The sequence below is a fragment of the Erinaceus europaeus genome, chromosome 23, assembly GCF_950295315.1.
Source record: "Erinaceus europaeus chromosome 23, mEriEur2.1, whole genome shotgun sequence".
Classification (NCBI taxonomy): domain Eukaryota; kingdom Metazoa; phylum Chordata; class Mammalia; order Eulipotyphla; family Erinaceidae; genus Erinaceus; species Erinaceus europaeus.
In genome coordinates this window covers 13,632,881-13,651,605 of record NC_080184.1, presented here as the reverse complement: position 1 = coordinate 13,651,605, position 18,725 = coordinate 13,632,881, and the positions used below count along the sequence as shown (strand labels likewise).

At 58.9% G+C, this 18,725-nt stretch overlaps 1 protein-coding gene across 4 annotated transcripts; it reads right to left on the bottom strand.

Annotated features, from left to right (window-relative positions):
- Window positions 1-1,827: 1,827 nt before the first annotated feature.
- Window positions 1,828-17,601, bottom strand: CC2D1A (coiled-coil and C2 domain containing 1A). 4 transcript variants are annotated; one of them, XM_060181842.1, is made up of 29 exons: window positions 17,250-17,601; window positions 13,619-13,754; window positions 12,885-12,997; window positions 12,736-12,801; window positions 12,409-12,537; window positions 12,127-12,319; window positions 11,680-11,804; window positions 11,008-11,080; window positions 10,785-10,838; window positions 10,571-10,701; window positions 10,200-10,272; window positions 9,167-9,300; window positions 8,852-8,957; window positions 8,577-8,749; window positions 7,600-7,722; window positions 5,985-6,043; window positions 5,763-5,879; window positions 4,945-5,018; window positions 4,781-4,839; window positions 4,610-4,661; window positions 4,409-4,508; window positions 4,227-4,317; window positions 3,917-4,054; window positions 3,769-3,833; window positions 3,405-3,474; window positions 2,686-2,812; window positions 2,516-2,592; window positions 2,379-2,426; window positions 1,828-2,274 (listed from the first exon to the last, which is right to left on the bottom strand). In XM_060181842.1, the coding sequence occupies exons 1-29, from the start codon at window positions 17,307-17,309 to the stop codon at window positions 2,254-2,256; spliced, it is 2,787 nt and encodes a 928-aa protein (XP_060037825.1). In that variant the 5' UTR covers window positions 17,310-17,601; the 3' UTR covers window positions 1,828-2,253. The 4 variants fall into 4 exon arrangements, with proteins under 4 accessions (XP_060037825.1, XP_060037827.1, XP_060037826.1 ...); XM_060181844.1 differs by having other exon boundaries at window positions 3,405-3,471; XM_060181843.1 differs by having other exon boundaries at window positions 3,769-3,830.
- Window positions 17,602-18,725: the final 1,124 nt, after the last annotated feature.

The following is an 18,725-nucleotide window of genomic DNA, read 5'->3' as shown; positions in this document are numbered from 1 at the left end:
CACGGAACAAAGGAATGCTAAACTTCAGGCTGCACTCAGAGGGGACCATTTGACAAATGAAAGTGAGTCACAGTGGTTTTGATTTTTGTTGTTGTTGTTTTATTATTTTTATTTATTATTACAATATTGTTTGTTTACTTTCTGCGAGCACTGTTTAGCTCTCGCTGATGGTGGTGCTGAGGATTGAACCTGGGACTTTGGAGTCTCAGGCAGGAGAGTCCCCCCCCCCCCTTGTTTCTTCCCCCATGGTGATGCTATCTCCCTTGGGCTGTTTGTTTTATTTTAGTTTTACTTTTTTCTTTTCCTTTTTCTTTTTCCTCCAGGGTTATTGCTGGGGCTCGGTGCCTGCACTATGAATCCACTGCGCCTGGAGGCATGTTTTTCCCCTTTTCTTGTCCTTGTTGTTTATCATTGCAGTTGTTATCACTGTTGCTATTGCTGTCGTTGTTGTTGGATAGGACAGAGAAATCAAAAGAGAAGGGGAGGCAGAGGGAGGAGAGAAAGACAGACACCTGCAGACCTGCTTCACCACTCGTGAAGCGACCCCTCTGCAGGTGGGGAGCCGAGGGCTCAAACCGGGATCCTTGACCCGGTCCTTGTACTTCGTGCCACGTGCGGTTAACCCGCTGGGCTACCGCCAGCCCCCTCCCCAGTTTCACTTTTTAATGTACTCTTTTCAATGTTATTTTTTTTGGGGGGATAGAGACAAGAAAGGGGGAGAAGGGGGAGAAAGGGAGACACCTGCAGCCCTTCCCAGGCTTGGGAAGCTTCCCCCTTGCAAGTGGGGAGCTGGGGCTCCAACCCAGATCCTTCTGCATGCTGATGCATGAGCCCTACCGGGTGCACCACTACCTGGTCCTTCCAGTCTAAACTGGCTGAGCTTACACAACAGGGCTGGGGACGGGGACCCCAGGGGTCATGCATGCCCCCCCCCCCCAGCAATCTGGCCTGGTGGGCAGGTTCCTGAGCCCTTTGCAGAATAGGAGGAGGGAGGCCTGTGTCTCCCAGAGAAGTCTCCACCCCCCACCCATCAGAATCAAAGAAGTGATGGCCTGGTTTCCAGTAGGGAACCCCAAAATGTGGAGGGCAGGGAGTCAGACGGTAGCGCAGCGGGTTAAGCACAGGTGGTGCAGAGCGCAAGGACCGGCATAAGGATCCCAGTTCGAGCCACCGGCTCCCCACCTGCAGGGGAGTCGCTTCACGGGTGGTGAAGCAGGTCTGCAGGTGTCTGTCTTTCTCTCCCCTGTCTTCCCCTCCTCTCTCCATTTCTCTCGGACCTATCCAACAGCAATGACGTCAACAATAACTACAACAATGAAACAACAAGGGCAACAAAAGGGAATTTTTTTTTTTTAAAAAAAAGGAAAATAAATATTTTTTTTAAAATGTGGAAGGCAGACCGAGGGTTGGCAAGGAGGGTGGAGAGTCCCAGGGCGGGGTCTGTCCCCCATACACGGGGATGCCCCCTTCCCGCTTCTCCCTGAGTCTGACCCCGGTGCACAGGCTGTGACACGCATGGCCCACCGCCCACCCCCCTGCATGGAGGACCCCACTCGCGCCTCCTAGGGGTGAGCTGTGGAGTGAGGACTCAAGCCGGAAGGGGGGGCAGCACCCCTCTTCCAAGGTGACAGACAGTTTTGGGGACACTGCTCCGTATCTCCTACGTATCATGCTCAGAAACACCCAGCCCAGAGCCGCCGCCCCCCAGAAGCCCCAAGATTGCTCCCAGCACCAGCCCTTCTCATCCTGCAGGGAGTGGTGGTGGCTTTTTTTTTGATGGGGGGTCTGGGAGACACCCCCCTGGAAGAAGTAGAGACGGAGATTCAGTGTGACCCTGGCTGTTTATTCCAGGTGGCAGCCCGGGGGGTGGGGTGGGGTGGGGTGGGGGTGGGCTCCAGCTTGGCCAGGGCAGCCCTGTGGGGAGCCCCCCCCGGACTCGAAGTGGGGACGAGGAGCCCCACGGCATCTTTGGGGTACAGATGAACTTTGGGGTTCAGGCCAGTGTGGGGCAGAGAGTAAAGTGCTTCAGGGGAGGGGGCTGTGCAAACACTTCTGTGTCGGGGGGTGGGGGGCTGATGCCTCCCCGCCCCGGGGACGGTTGGTTCTGGGGGTGCCGGCGCCCCCCCCCCCCCCGCTCGTGTGGGTTAAGGGGGGGCCGATCCCCACTGTAGCTGATTGTCGCCTTGTCGGGCGGGGCGGCTCCTGGGGGTGCTGGGGGTCCGCTCTGCAGACTCGGGGTGGGGGGGCCCCTCCTCACCTGCGGAGCCTCTGCAGCTGCGGTGGGGGGGGAAGATGTGGGGTTCAGGGAGCTCGGGGGTGGGGGGTCCCCACACTCCCGACCCCCCCCACTGGCCATGCCCAACCCGCCCACTGCGGACCTCGCTCTCCACCAGGTTTCGGCGGTACAGGGCCTCCTTGGCGGCGTCCTGGGTGGGGAAAGTGGGGGCTCAGCGGTGCACCCCTTCAGCCCGCCCGCCCGCCCGCCCGCGCCCCTGCCCGGGGGTCTCGGCCTCACCCTGCTGCCGTCGCTGCCCAAGCGCCGCGTGGCCTCCGTGTAGAACTGCAGCTGCCGCTCCAGCTGGGCCACGTACTCTGGGGGGGGGGGGGGCAGGGGCAGAAATGGAAGTCAGGACCCCCCCTACCCCGCTGCCCCTCACCCCCAGCCCCTCCCCGCGGAGCCCCTACCCCGCCGGATGGCCGGGCCCCCCTGCTCCAGCTGCGTCCGCTGCCACTGGCTGCGCTGCGTGATGTCCTTGTACTGCTGGGCCAGCTGGGGGGGCACGGGGCGCCGCGCCTGCCTCAGCGCCAGGATCTGGGGGGTGCAGACGGGGTGATGGGGGGGGTCCTCCAGCCTGGCGCCCCTCCACCGGGCCCTCCCTCCCCTCCAGAAATAAATAAATAAGAGAGAGAGAGAGAGAGAAAGCAGGATGTGATGATGGTCATATCGCAAAAGGTCTAAGTGGTCTGATAGAGGAGGAGGAGGAAGAGGAGGAGGATGAAAAGGAGAAGAACGGGGGTCGGGCGGTAGGTGGCGCAGCGGGTTAAGCGCAGGTGGCGCAAAGCACAAGGACCGGCCTAAGGATCCCGGTTCGAGCCCCCAGCTCCCCACCTGCAGGGGAGTCGCTTCCCAGGTGGTGAAGCAGGTCTGCAGGTGTCTGTCTTTCTCTCCCCCTCTCTGTCTTCCCCTCCTCTCTCCATTTCTCTCTGTCCTATCCAACAATGATGACATCAATATCAACAACAATAACAAGAGCAACAATGGCAACAAAAATGGAGGGGGAAAAAATAGCCTCCAGGAGCAGTGGATTTGCAGTGCACCGAGCCCCAGCAATAACCCTGGAGCCAAAATTTTAAAAAAGGAGGAGGAGAAGGAGGAGGAGGGAGGAGGAAGATCATTTCTCTACCTTCCTTTCCAGCCGCTCCTGGTCAAGCGCCAGCACGCTGAGGCTGTGCAGGGGTTGGGCCGACCTGCTGCTGGCGGTTGGGGGGAGACAGGGAGGGGTGAAAGGGGGGAATCTGGGGGAGGGGTGCCCCTATCCCCACTCTGGGTTCCAGCCACCAGGGGAAACTGTCAATGCCAAGTGGTCAGGGAGGGCTTCCTGGAGGAAGCAGGTTGGGCAGGGCAGCAGATAAGCCCTGAGCCCCGGGAAACTGACAGGATCTGGGAGTGGGGCACGGAAGAGTGGGCAGAGATCAAGAGGGCCAGATGCCCAAAGGTCTTCAGGGCCCAGCTCAGGAGGGTAAACTGGCTTTGTCCAGGCCACGTACCTGTTCCCCGGCTCCCTGGCGGGCATGGGCACCGGCGGGGCCTTGGCCTTGGGGCCGCTGACCTGCTTTTTTGGGGGGAGGGAGGGACATGAGCTCCAGCCCCCCCACTTCTTGGGGGACCCCCCCAGGAACAGGAGGGCCGGCTCACAGGGGGTGGAGCAGCAGGCACGGGGTCCACCACCATCCACCTCTCGGTCACTGTCTCCAGCTGCTGGGCCGTGAGCGGCTCCCGGATTCTCACCATCACCTCCAAGCGGCCCCCCGTGGGCCGGCGACCGTCTAGGACCTGGGTGTGAGTGGTGGGTGGGAGGAGGTCAGATCACCCAAGGTCTAAACGGTCCAAGTGAGGAGGAGAAACCAGATGCTCCAGGAAACCGGGGAGTCAGGAGACAGAATGAAGGCAGGGCAGGACTGCGGCTCAGTCAGAGTCGGGGGACCCCCGCCTCCTCCCGCCTCACCTCCAAGACTTCCCGGACTTCGCAAGATGTCTCCAGTGAGTCCAGCTTCAGCTGGGCTGTACCCAGGACCCGGTCAGTCTTGAACAGGCCCCTGTGGGTGGGAGCGGGTGAGAAGCACGGTGGGACGGGCTCCGGGTTCAAGGGCCAGGCCGGGGAAACTGCCCCACCCCCCACCGACTCACCCCTTGTGGATGACCTCGAATTTGAGGCCTTTGATCTGCACGGCACGGCGGAAGCCTCGGTGGGCACGGTTGATACAAAGCTTGAACTGTTCCTTGAACTCTTGGGGGGGAGCGTAAAAATAGGAGTGAACCCCCCCAGCCTGTATTTTTTTTTTGGGGGGGGCTGAGGCCTGGGGGGGGCACACCCTCAGACGGGCTCACCTGGAGAGTCCGTGCCTTTGATGACGCTGGTCTTGTCCTTCTGAGCTTCCTCCTGCAGAAACCAAGGGAGGGGGGTGGAGAGAAATCGGGTGTGGGGGGGTGTCACTGAGTGAGACCCCCTCCCACAATCCAGTGCCCCCCTTCCCCAATCCCGGGCGCCCCCCAACCTACCACGTTGGGGTATGGGAAGTCAAACCGAACAAAGACATCCAAGTCGCCGGGGGAGAGGCCTGTGTGTGATGGGGGTCGGGGGTCAGGGGTCGGGGGTGGGGAACAGGGTTGGGGTTGGGGGTATACCCCTTCTTTTCCCGTAGCACCCCCAGAAGGCACCTCACCTGGGGGCGTGGAGAGGTTCACTGCCTTGAGGATGAAGAGAACCATGTCATTGGCGCTGAGGTCCGGGAAGATTCTTGGGGGAGGGGGGACACAGACACTTCAGTCAATGGATGGGAGGAAAAGAAACAGCCCCCCCAAAACCACCTCTGGGAGCTTCCTGGGCTTGAGACCCGGTTAATAACTTAAAAAAAAATTTGGCATTATACAGACAGCCAGAAAGGGAAGGGGGAGATAGGGAGGGAGAGAGACACCTGCAGCCCTGCTTCACCACTGGTAAAGCTTTCTCCTGCTGGTGGGGGCTGGGGGCTCAAACCCGGGTCCTTGTGCGCTTGTAAAGGGTGCGCTCAACCGGGTGCACCACCACTTGGCCATTATTATTATTATTGTTGTTGTTGTTATTTGCCTCCAAGGTTATCGCTGGGGCTCGGTGCTGGCACTACGAATCTACTGCTCCTGGAGGCCATTTTTTTCCATTTTATTGGACAGGACAGAGAGAAATTGAGAGAGGAGGGGGAGACAAAGAGGGAGAGAGAGACACCTGCAGACCTGCTTCACTGCTTGTGAAAGCTTCCTCTCTGCAGGTGAGGAGCCAGGGGCTCGAACTCGGGTCCTTGTGCTTCGTACTGTGTGTACTTAACCCGGTGCACGGGCACCCAGCCACCCTCCCATCCTGTTTCTCCACCAACGGGGGGGGGGGGGGGGGACCAGGTGTCTGCGGACACCTGAAATGCCCGGAGGTGGGGGGAGACACTCTCTGGGGCGTCCACGCTTGGGGAACCCCCAGACTTGAGAATCGGGGTGCAGCGGGGAGGCTCACTTGATGACACTGAAGGTCCTCTGCTCGAAGCGGACGTGGGGGCTGGGCAGCCCGCGGGAGAAGGCCTGCTTCAGGCTGTCCATGCTCCGCTTACAGTCCTCCGCCAGCTTCTCAAACCTTTGAGGAGACGGGTGTGGGGGGGGGAGAGATCCCCAGCTCAGGAACTGGGGTACAGGGCCCGGGGGGCGGCAGGCAGGCCCGACTGGGGGTGGGCGTACTCACTTGCTGGTCTCTGTGATGTTGCCCAGGTGGGTGAACTGGTTCGAATGATTCAGACACATCTGGGGGTGCAGGGGGAAGGGGGGAGAGACAGTGAGGAGGGAGATCTGGGGGGAGGAGCCACTGTGCGGAAGGAGCTGGGTTCGAGCCTCGTGGGAGCCCCTTGCACAGGTGTCGTGGGAAGAAGCAGCTTACCAAGCTGGTGGAGCTGGGGTGTCTCTCCTGCTCTGTCTCTCTCTCTCTCTCTCTCTCTCTCTCTCTCTTTCTGACCAAAGAATCCACGGTGTGTGTGTGGGGGTGTAGGGATGGGCCTGTGTGAAGCCCCCAAAACAGAAGTGAACCCGGAATAACAGGAATGTCGTCAGGGGGTTTTATCCCAGTCCGCGGTTTCTGCTGTTATGTCTTCCTTCCATTTTCCCCCCTCCTTTATTCCTTCCTTTTTTTCAAGAGGGAAGGGAGAGAAAGAGAGGGAGAGAGAGAGACACACACCTGGGGCCCTGCTTCCCTGCTCACAAAGCTCTCCCCCTGCAGGTGGGGTTCAGGCTCTTGAACCCCGGTCCTTGCGCATGGTAACAAGTGTACTCAACCAGATGTGCCACCACCTGGCCCAATTTCTTTATGTATTGAGAGAGAGAGAGAGAGAGAGAGAGAGGTGGTAGATATCATAATAGTTATACAAAGAGACTCTTATGCCTGAGGCATAAATCCCAGGTTCAGTCCCCCAAACCACCATCAGCCAGAGCTGAGCAGTGCCTTGGTAAAAAATGAATAAATGGGAATCAGGGTCCCGGTTCGAGCCCCCGGCTCCCCACCTGCAGGGGAGTCGCTTCCCAGGCGGTGAAGCAGGTCTGCAGGTGTCTGTCTTTCTCCCCCCCTCTGTCTTCCCCTCCTCTCTCCATTTCTCTCTGTCCTAGCCAACAACGGCGACAACAATAACAACAACGACAAACAACAAGGGCAACAAAGGGGAAAAATAAATAAATACATAAATGGATTAAAAAGTTTAAAACTTAAAAAGAGAGAGGATCCTCCTTCTGGGGGCCGGGTGGTGGCATACATGGCTGAGTGCACACGTTACAGTGCACAAGGGCCTGAGTTCAAGCCCCCCGTCCCCACCTGCAGGGTGGAAGCTTCACAAGTGGTGAAGCAGGGCTGCAGGTGTCTCTCTCCCTCTCTTTTTTTATTTTTCACACACACACACACACATAGACACACACAGACACACACATATATATATTATTGGATGGCAACAGAGAGAAATTGAGAGGGATGGGGAGGGAGAGAGAGAGAGAGAGACAGAGAGACACCTGCAGCCCTGCTTCACCACTCATGAAGCTTTTTCCCCTTGCAGGTGGGGCCGGGGACTTGAACCTGGATCCTTGGGCACTGTAACGCGTGCGACTAACCACGAACATCACCATCTTTCCCTCTCTACCGCCCCCTTCCCACTCAATTCTCTGTCTCTATCCAGGAAATAAAGATTAAAGAAAAATGTGCCTCCCTCCGACACCTGCAATGCCAGGGCTCGGACCCAGGACACCACAACTGTGAGACCAGCCCTCCGACCACTGTGTCCCCTCCCGGCCACCCTGACAGGTGGGTCCCCAGTCCCCCTCACCTCATGCTGTTGCCTCAGGAGTTTGGCGAGTTCTCCATAGCGCCTGGCGGCCTCCTGGGAGAGCCCGGGCCCCGGCCGCTGCAGGAGAGCAAAGTCATCCTTGTTCACGGGGGCAGGCGGTACCTGGCGGGGTGGGGAGGGATGGGTAGGTGAAGGGGGTTAGTGGGAGTCGGGGTCCCCTTCTCCCTGAACACAGGTCACCTGTGTATTTAGAGACACACACAGAGATCTCTTTTTCCTTTTATCTTACAATTTCTTTATCATTGTTTCATTAAACTCTTATTTATTTATTTATCTATAAAGATATTTTTTATTCCCTTTTGTTGCCCTTGTCTTTATTGTTGCAGTTATTGTTGTTGTTGTTATGTCATTGTTGTTGGATAGGGCAGAGAGAAATGGAGAGAGGAGGGGAAGACAGAGAGGGGGAGAGAAAGACAGACACCTGCAGACCCGCTTCACCGCCTGGGAAGCGACTCCCCTGCAGGTGGGGAGCCGGGGGCTCGAACTGGGATCCTTAGGCCGGTCCTTGCGCTTTGGGCCAAGTGTGCTTAACCCGCTGCGCTACCGCTCAACTCCACGCTCTCTCTTTCTAGCCTATCAAATATAAAAAAAATAAAAAGGGGACAGGGAGACAGCATAGTGGTTCTGCAAAAGGACTCTCCTGTCTGAGGCTCTGAGGTCCCAGGTTCCATCCATAACAAGGGCAGCAAAAGGGAATAAATAAATATATATTTTAAAGAAAAAAAAAAAAGACAGCGTGAAGTGTGGACTCTATTGGGTGAGCTATCTCCCAACAAAAAAAAGAAAGACAGAGAGGACTTCACAGCACATCTCTGTCAACTGAAGAGCTTCTCCTGGTGCCGTGGTGTTCCCATGTGGTGCCAGGATTTGAACCCTGCTGGAGGCCCATCTGTGGGCCTTGTATCTGCGGGGGGGTGGTGAGCCTTGGGGTTTGTGTTTGGGGAGGGGGAGCTGACCTTGGCGATGTCGACGGGCAGCCCATTGCGGGAGGCCTCCAGCATGGGCTCCAGCCCCTTGGCCTGGCGCAGGTGCATTTTGGCGCCTTCCACGTCGTTCTTCTGCTTCGCCCGGAGGGCTGCCTGGAGGAGTTGCTTCCGCCGGCCCTCCAGGAATGCCAGCTGCTGCTGGGCTGCGGGGAGGGCAGGGGGACACAGAGAAAATGGGTGTCCGAGGTTGTTGCCTGCACCAGGCTTGGGGTGGGGGTGTGCGGAGGGGTGGGGGGGGTCCCCACCTCTGGCAGAGGAGCCCTTGGGGGCCGCCTTGGCTGCGGGCGCAGGTCCCGGCTGCTGTGTCCTGGAGGGTGGGGCTTTGGGCTGGGCTGCTGGAGTGCCAGTGGCCTGCGGGGACAGCCGGAGACACTGCTAAGAGCCGGCCCCCACAAAAGGCTCAGGGCTCCTCCATTCCACAGCTACTCTCCAGGTGGGTAAACTGAGTCACGGAGAGCAATGGAGGCCGCGCCACCACCGGGAAGCCCCAGAGGCTGGCTCAGCTGCGGCTCCCTGGCCTTCTCCTCATGTGGGATGTGTGTGGGGGGGATCCCCCTCACCTTCTTGGGGTCCTCGTCCTCGTCATCCTCCAAGGCATCGTCCTGCTGGGCCAGCTTCATGGCGGTTTCTAGAACTCCCACCAGGCTGGGCTGGTTGGGCTCTGAGGCCTCCAGGCCCTGGATTGGGGGGAAACCTGGGGACAGAGGAGTGTGGCGGAGCCCGTCAGGAATCGGGGGCTATGCACCCAGGGTGAGCGCCTTGCCACCCTTTTAAGTCTACTTGTATTTTCATATTATTATTATTATTATTATTATTATTAGCTACTGGGTAGAGACAGCCAGAAATCAGGAGGGAAGTGGGAGGTAGAGAAGGAGACAAAAAAAAAACCCACCTGCCACACTGCTTTACCTCTTGCAAAGCTTTTCCCTTGCAGGTGGGGACCGGGGACTCGAACCCAGGTCCTTGCACACTGTTAACATGTGCACCCAACCAGGTGAGCCACTACCCGACCCCTTTATTTCTTTTTTTTAAATACTTATTTGATAGAGACAGAGAGACATTGAGAGGAGAGGGGAGTGGACGGTCGTGAAGCTTCCCCCCCTGTAGGAAAGGTCCTGGGACTTGAACCCTAGTCCTTGCGCACTATAATGTATGCGTTCAACCAAGCGTGCCACTGCCTGGCCCTCTTGTGTTTCTATTTGAGTTTAGTTAAGGTGGAGTCTTGGTGAATTTCACCACTCCAGTTTCTTTGAGGGGACTGGTATCCAGGGGCGTGGCCTGGTTACCCTGGGGGCGTGCCCTACCTCTTTGGGGGCGTGGTCTGCCCGCCCCCCCCCCCGTGACCTGGAAGGTTCCGTTTGTGCCCTGCTGTCCATGGGCGTGGCCTAATGTACTTGGGCGTGGCCTAATCTACATAAAGGCGTGACCTGTCACCACAGGGCGTGTCCTATCCGAGGGGCATGGCCTATCTCTTTGGGGCGTGGCTTGTCTGCCCATGGGCGTGACCGGGAAGGTTCCATTTGTGCCCTTCTATCCATGGGCGTGGCCTAATCTACATAAAGGCGTGGCCTGTCTCCACGGGGCGTGGCCTACCTGGGGGCACAGGTAGTTGAGCGACATTCACCAGTCGGCCGGCCTTGTGGGCACGGATGGCATCTTGGTATTGCTGCAGCCGGACGGGACAAGTGTGTGAGGTCTAGGGGACCGGGGCTCCGCGGCCCGGGTACCCCCTCTTCCTGTCTCCCAGGGCTCTGCACCCCAAACTCCTGCCTCCACCCCTCCCCTTGGGCCACCCCTCAAGCCCTTCCTTGTTGCCCTGCACCCACTCCTGTTCGCTGTGCCTGCAAGCAAGCACCCCCAACTCCTTGGACCTCGCGTCTCCCCAGATCTTGGCCCCCACCACCGTCTCAAGCGCTCCACATCACCCCACGTCTTGCACCCGTCCCTGGACCCCCAGGCCCCACCTTGAGGATGCGTTGGTGCATGCGGGCCTTGCGCTCGTCCCCACGCCCCGAAGCCTGCATCGCCGCTGCCTGGTACCGCTCCATCCGCTGCTCCAGCGCCTCCAGGAGGCTCCGGGGGGCCGGGGGCGCCTCTGGGGGTTTTGGGGGGTGAGGGGATAAGAGTCGAGGTGGGTCCCCCAGGGCCACCCCCAACCCCAGGCTGGGCCCCAGGTACCTGGCGTGGAGGGCGCGCTGGGCTGCGGGGACGGTGGGTCCGCGGGTAGCTGGTCTGGGGATGCAGAGACCCGGGCCATGAGGGGGGCTGCCCGGCCCGGCCCAGGGGTCCCCCATATTGACTACCCGGGAAGGGAGCAGACCAGGGAGGGAAGGACGGGTGGGGTGGAGAGTTCCAAGAGCCCTGGGGGAGGGTGAAGGGGGAGTTTTGGGGAGGTCCTCACCAGGTGGAGGGGGCACTCGGGACAGGTCCACGGGCTCCCCGCGGCTCAGGGCGTCCAGGACCGCGTCGAAGCTCTGGTTGGGGGGATGACAGGCCCGATCAGAGGGGAGGGGCTGAGTGGGCGGCATCAGAGCAGTGAGCCCCATGTTGGGCGGGGCCAGAGGAGGGAGTCGTGTGTGGGCGTGACCCAAGCCCCAGAGTGGGCGTGGCCAAGAGGGCTCGTTGTGGGCGGAGCCACAGGAGACAGGTCTCTGTGGGCGGGGCCAGAGGAGGGACTGCCTGGTGGGCGTGGCCAACGAGGGCTCGGTGTGGGTGGGGCCACGGGAGGGAGCTCTCTGAGGGCGTGGCCAGATGAGGGCGGTAGGCTGGGCGTGGCCAACGAGAGTCTGGTGGGGCGGAGCCAGAAGATGGAAATTCTGGGGTGGGTGTGACCAATAAGGTGTGGGCGGGGCCAGGCAAAGAAGGGGCGGGGGCAGGAAGAGGTCCAGGTCTGAGGATCCCAGGGTCCAGAGGGTCCGGGAAGGTGGGGGTCTTCCAGTGGTGGGGGCCCAGTGTCAGGGGCAGAAGCCAGGACCCCTTGGGGAACCCCCTCCCCAGCCCAACCCCATAGGCCGAGTGGCGCTCAGAGTGGGCGCCTCCCGGGGGGCACAGGGACCCCCGGCCCTCTGCACACCTTGGCCACCCGGAAGAGGCGGGTGGCTCCAGCCGGGTCCCCCTGCTGCTTGGCGTGGAGCGCGGCCAGTTTGTATTGGTGCTGCCGGGCCTGCAGCTGGGCGTGGGGGCCGGGGCTGCTGTCACCTGAGGGGGAGGTGCACAGGACGGGGGGGGGGGGCACACAGCGTTGGGGTTGCCCTCCCCACCCACGGCCCGCCTCTTGCGACCCCAGCACCACACAGGCAGCCCGTGCCCACACAGGGGAAGCTCCTCCAGGGCTGGGAGCAGAGCTGTGCTCCCGTGTGGGAGACAGGGGGCGCTCGAGCTCCGGTCCTTACACAGGTTAAAGTGTGTGTCCCCCCCTTTCACTCTCACATTTGCCTCCTGAACAGGACCCCCTCAATTCCTGGGGTCCCCTAAAACGCCATCCATATCAGCTTGGCTTTCTCACCCCTTCCCCACCTACCTGGAGGCCTGGGGGCGCTGGGAACAGCAGGCAGAGGCCTCTCCGCGGTGACCCCGGCTTCGGGGGTCTTGGGGTGCACAGGGGTGTGGCTGGGCGGGGTGGCCAGGCCCCCCCCAAGGACCACTGGAGGAGGGATGTCCCCTTCATCGATGGCCTGGCCCTTACGCACGGCAGTCAGCAGACCGTCCAGGGTCTGCGTGGGGGGGAACGGTGGTGGGTGGTGGAGAATCAGGGCCAGGGGGATTGTGGGGTCCCCCGCACTGCCACCCCCCCTTTTCTCACCTTCAGGCCCCGTTCACAGCGCCTTGCCTTAGCGCTGTCTCCTGCCTGCCTGGCTGCGGCTACCGCTGCCTGGTACAAGGCCACCCTTTCCAGCAGGGTCCCCTCCAGCCCGGGACTGGGGGCCTGGGGCTGCAGAAGTGGGGGGGTCTCATCGCAGTCACCCCCAAACTTACACGGGGCCACCCTGCCCCACAGGGCTTCGAACCAACCCGCATGTCCTTCACGGGGAGGGAAGGTCCCCTGCCCATGAAGCTGGTCCTGTGCTAGAGGAGGGGCGGGGGGGGGGCATCCCTGCTTCCCAAAACCCGGGCTTTGGGGGGCGGGTACCTGGGGGGTCAGAGGCTGGGCTGCGGAGACCTTCTGCTCGTCCTCAAGGACCTCGTGGAGCTCGGCCTGGGGGTTGGGGACACAGGTGGAGTGGAGAAGGAGGGAGGTGGGAAGCCCCCCACCCCAGGCTCCATCCCCCCGGGACTCACCAGAAGGTCCTCGTCGGCCTCCACGTCCTCGTCCGTCCCCTCATCCTCGCTCTCATCTGGGTCCCTCATACAGAGACTAGCCATCTTCTCAATGGCGTCCATGGGCAGTGGGCCTGGGGGACAGAGGCGGCGGGGGTCCTTCTAGACACTCCAACAACCACCTGCCTTCCTGAGGGCCACTGGGGTGCACCCCAGTGGTCCTCAGACCCTCCAGATACCCCACCACACACACAGACACACATACACACAGACACAGAAACACTCACACAGAGACACACACAGAAACACAGACACACACACACAGACACACACACACAGACAGACACACACAGACACACACACAACACACACACACACAGAAACACACACACAGACACACACACACAGACACACACCGGCATAGGCACACAGACACACACACAGACACACACACACAGACACACACACAGAGACACACAAACACCCTCCTCCTGCTCCATCCAGAACCCACACCCTGGGACTGACTGACACCTGGAGGTGTGGGAGGAGCAGGTAACAGCTCACAGCACAGGGCACCTGCTTTGCCATGCAGGCAGGAAGCAGCCGTTCAAGCCCCTGGCACCACATGGTAGAGCCGTGGAGTGGCTGGGGAAGTGCTGGTGTTATGACCTCTCTTTCTCTCTCTCTCTCTCTCTCTCTCTCTTTCTCTCGCTTGGGCTGCATGTGTGACAGTCGTAGCGTTCCGGGTCACTCACCTTTCCCCTGAAGCTTGTCCAGGGCAGGGGCCTGGCCACCCACCAAGGCCAGGAACTCAGCTTCCAACTCCTCCTCGTTCATGGTGTCTTTAGGGACCATGAGACCGTCGGGGGACAGGTCCACCAGCAGGCCCAGCTGTGGGGACAGGAGGGGGTGACACCATGGAGACCAGTACCCTCTGCCGCTCCGCCCACCCCCCACGTCCCCAAGAGAGCAGTTCCAGGTGGTGACAGGTGTCCTCAGAGAGAGAGGCTGGGGGTGGGGTGAGAGGAGCTGGGAGGTGGCTCACTGAGTTAAGCGTACATAGTATAAAACAAAATGTAAGGTCCTGGGGGCCGGGCGGTAGCACAGCGGGTTAAGCACACATGGCGCAAAGCTCGAGGACCAGTGTAGGGATCCTAGTTCAAGCCCCCGGCTCCCCACCGGCAGGTGAAGCAGGTCCACAGGTGTCTGTCTTTCTCTCCCCCTCTCTGTCTTCCCCTCCTCTCTCCATTTCTCTCTGTCCTACCCAACAATGACGACAACAATAATAACTACAACAATAAAACAACAAGGGCAACAAAAGGGAATAAATAAATATTTTAAAAGGGGGATGACAGAGAGGCTGATCTGTGATGACGGCATTTGTATGGTCTTTCATTCATTCCCTAGTGCCACTTAAAATTCACGTGTCCCTTTCATTGTGTGTGTGTGTGTGTGTGTGTGTGTGTGTGTGTGTGTGTGTGTGTGGTGTAGGTATGTGTCTCCAGGGTTATCGCTGGGGCTCAGTGCCTGCCCTATGAATGCACTGCTCCCGGCTGCCATTCCCCCCACCCCCATTTTATTGGACAGAACAGAAATGGAGAGAGGAGGGGGAGATAGGGAGAGAGACAGAGAGACGGACACACCTGCAGACCTGCTTCACCGCCTGTGAAGCGACCACCCTGCAGGTGGGGAGCCGGGGACTTGAACTGGGATCCTTGCTGGGCCCTTATGCTTCTTACTATGTGTGCTTAACCTGGTGCACCACTGCCCAGCCCCATTTATTTATTTATTTATTTATTTATTTATTTATTTACTTTTAACCACGGCACTGATCAGCTCTAGCTGACAGTGGTGTTGGGGATTGAACCTGGAGCCTCAGGCAGGAAACTTTATTTGCAGAAACATGATGCTATATCTCCCACAACCCCGCCCTCCTGACTAGATTTATACATACTTCCTATTATTAGTAATAGTAGTACTTACTATTCCTTCTTCACTGTTGGTGACTTTTTTTTTTTTTTTTTGCCTCCAGGGTTATTGCTGGGCTCAGTAACTGCACCAGGAATCCACTGCTCCTGGAGGCCATTTTTTTTCCTTTTTGTTGCCCTTGTTGTTTAATGTTCTAGTGGTTAGTATTGTTGTTGTTACTGATACCATTATGATTGGATAGGACAGAGAGAAATGGAGAGAGGAGGGGAAGACAGAGAGGGGGAGAGAAAGACAGACACCTGCAGACCTGCTTCACCGCCTAGGAAGCGACTCCCTTGCAGGTAGGGAGCCGGGGCTCGAACTGGGCCGCTCCTTACACTTCACGCCATGTGCACTTAACCCATTGTGCTACCGCCTGACCCCCATTGGTGAATTCTTAACCTATTAATTTTCAACATCTTCTTATCCTTATTATTAATTATTATTTATTTTAGACACAGAGAGGGGGCGCGCTGCCCCTGAAGCTTCCTCCAGTGCAGTGAGGCGGGGCTTGAACCCAGGTCGTGCACAAAGGCATCATCATCCCGGTGAGTCGAGGGGGTGGGGAGACGGGGACCAAAGCCTCCCTCTGGTACATGTGCTGCCAGGGACCCCACTTGAGAGGTCAGCTCCTCATTCACTGGCCACCTATTCTTTTATTTTATTTTTTCCCCGCTGCTGTGGTCTGGCTTGAACCTGGGACCTCAGAGCCTCAGGGAGGAGAGTCTCTTTGCAGAACCGTCCTGCTGTCTCCCCAGCCCCAGGATTTCCATACAGGAAAATGGAGACCCACATCAGCTCAGCTCACTGTGTGAATACCTGCCCACCAAGTTCAAACCTGGGGCTACCCCACCCCCATGTCTGATAAAATCCTGATTCTTAGGGCTCAGGTGGTGGCGCACCTGGTTAAGCGCACACATTACAGTGAGCAAGGACCTGGGTTCGAGCCCCCGATCCCCACCTGCAAGGGGAAGCTTCAGAGTGGTGAAGCAGGGCTGCAGGTGTCTCTCTCTCTATCTCCCCCTTTCCCTCTCAATGTCTCTCTGTCTCTAACTAATAATAAATAAATAAAGGAATATTTTAAAAACAATCCTGGGTAGGGGTAGAGGGGAGATAGCATAATGGTTATGCAAAAAGACTCTCATGCTTTGAGGCTTCAGAAGATCCTGGTTCAGGGCTGGGTGGTGGCGCCTGGCTGAGCCCACTAGTTACAATGCACAAAGACCCAGGTTCGAGCCCCTGGTTTCCCACCTGCAGGGGGAAAGCTTTGCAAGTGATGAAGCAGTTCTGCAGCTGCCACTCCGTCTCTCCTCTCCCTCTTTATCTCCCCCACCCCTCTCAATTTCTGGCTGTCTCTATCCAATAAATAAATAAAGATTAAAGGCAGTCGGGCGCTAGCACAGCGGGTTAAATGCAGGTGGCCCAAAGAACAAGGACCGGCATTAAGGATCCCAGTTCGAGCCCCCCCACCCCCGGCTCCCCACCTGCAGGGGAGTCGCTTCCCAGGTGGTGAAGCAGGTCTGCAGGTGTCTTTCTCTCCCCCTCTCTGTCTTCCCCTCCTCTCTCCATTTCTCTCTGTCCTATCCAACAACGACATCATCAATAACAACAACAATAACTACAGCAGTAAAACAACAAGGGCAACAAAAGGGAATAAATAAAATAAATATTAAAAAAAAAATTTAGTGGTCCAGGAGGTGTCGCAGTGATAAAGCTTTGGACTCTCAAGCATGAGGTCCTGAGTTTGATCCCCGGCAGCACATGTGCCAGAGTGATGTCTGGTTCTTTCTCGCTCCTCCTATCTTTCTCATAAATAAATAAAAATATATTTTTTAGAAAAACATTTAAAATAAATAAAGATTATATATATTAAAAAAAGCCTCAGGTTCAGTCCCCTTGCTACCACCACAAGCCAGAGTTGAGCAGTGCTCTGGTCAAAATCAAATCTATTAATAAATAAATAAATACTTTTGATTCTTGGGGTGCTGGGGGGGGAAAGCAGATGGGGGACTCCCCCCACCGCTCCCAATCTCTGTGACCTTGGACAGGTAGTGCACGCCCCTCTCTGGGGCCGAGGTGTCCCCTACAACGAGGAGAAGACAGGGGACCCAGCCTCGGCCTTGCAGGATGGGGGTTCACTGGGGGGTGCTCAGGTCTGGCGGATGGAGGGAGGCAGACAGACAGTAACCAGGATCCCAGGCCTCCGATCCTGAAAATTCTGGGGGCAACAGGTGTCCGGGAGCCCTGGGGCGCCAGGGGGCCGGGGACAGGTGACAGCAGGCCGCAGCGGGGTGCGGGGGTGCAAAGCTCACCTGCAGGGGGCGGGGCCGGGCTCACCTGGGAGGGCGCTTACCTGGGGGGGGATGGGATTCTGCCCTGGGGGGGGTCCGGGGGAGGGATCGTGGGGTGCAAGCTCACCTGCCGGGCTGCGGCGGCGCCCCGTCCCGGGGCTGCGGGAGGCCCCTTTCTCTTTTGCATCTCCTGGCCGTATGTCCGGCTGTCCTGCAGTCAGTCTGCCCGGCCCCCCTGGCCTAGCCCGGCCCTGCCTCCTCCTGGCACTCCTCCCTACCCAGGAGGCGGGGGGCAGTGATCGATCGCCCCGCCTGAGCTCAACGAGCCTTGCCGGCACCTCTCGATCACCCACAGGTCGCCTTCACCGCGGCCCCAGTCTGGGGAGGGGGGCGCCCCACTTCCGCCTGGGTTCCTGGGCACCTCACCCGAGCACAGCCGCTGGACTGGCTGCGGCTGGGCGCCTCGGGAACTACAAATCCCGGCGGGTAGTGCGCGTCGCGCAGGCGCGTAGGCGATACAGTAGGTATGGGGTGGGGCGTGTGACGGTGGGCGGGGCGGGCTGGCAGCGCGCCTGCGCATCGAGCCCCTCCATGCGCGCCCTCTGAAGTCAAAAGCGGGACGTTTCCGGTCGCGCGCCGGTGGGCGGAGCTCCTCGCGTCACGCATGCGCACGGCGGGCCTCGCGCAGGCGGGAAGGCAGCGGCGCGGGCTCAGGTGTGAGGGTTCGCCTGCGCCTCACCTGGCGGGGCGGGCGTCGCGCTTTGTGCGCTGCGCCGAGAGCCTGGGCTCCGCGAGGGGGTCCCCGTCCCCACCCACGTCGCTCCCCGGCCGTCTGGAACCACAATGGGTCTTTTCTTCCCCTCTCCGAACCTCCAGTCCCCCAAATCGCTAGGGTCACATTAGCGGCACCAGCTGGGTGGGGCGGGAGGGGGGGGTCCCCTGAAACCGCCCCCGCAAAGCTGAGGACGTCAAATTCCCACGCACCCCAACATTTAGGGGGTCCCCATGCCCCCTTGAGAAGCCTCGGGTGACCCCCAGAGGGAACCCCTGGCCTCTGGATGGGCACCTCAAATATTTGAATTTCCCACCCCTAAAAAAATGACCTCCGACACCCTCAGAGACCCCAGGTGTCCCCCCAACGTGCCCCCTGACCCCTTCGGGGGGGACCCTGGGGTCCCCCAACCCTTGAAGGAGCCTCAGGGAGTCGCCACATTGCCCCCCCAAAAAAATTCTTGACAGCCCCCCCATGGCACCCCAGACCACCCCATGCCCCCATGGCACCCCAGACTCTTGAGTGTCACCTGGTGTCACCACCACCCCACCCCCCGGCTCCCTGGGGCCCCCACAAGCTCTCGGTGACGGATTTTTTTTTTTAACTTGATTTTATTTATATAGATGGAGATTTTTTAATGTATTTATTTTTCTTTCGTTGTCCTTGTTGCTTTTTTTTATTGTTGTGGTTATTATTGTTGTTGTTGACGTCGTCATTGTTGGACAGGACAGAGAGACATGGAGAGAGGAGGGGAAAACAGACAGGGGGAGAGAAAGACAGACACCTGCAGACCTGCTTCACCGCCTGTGAAGCGACTCCCCTGCAGGTGGG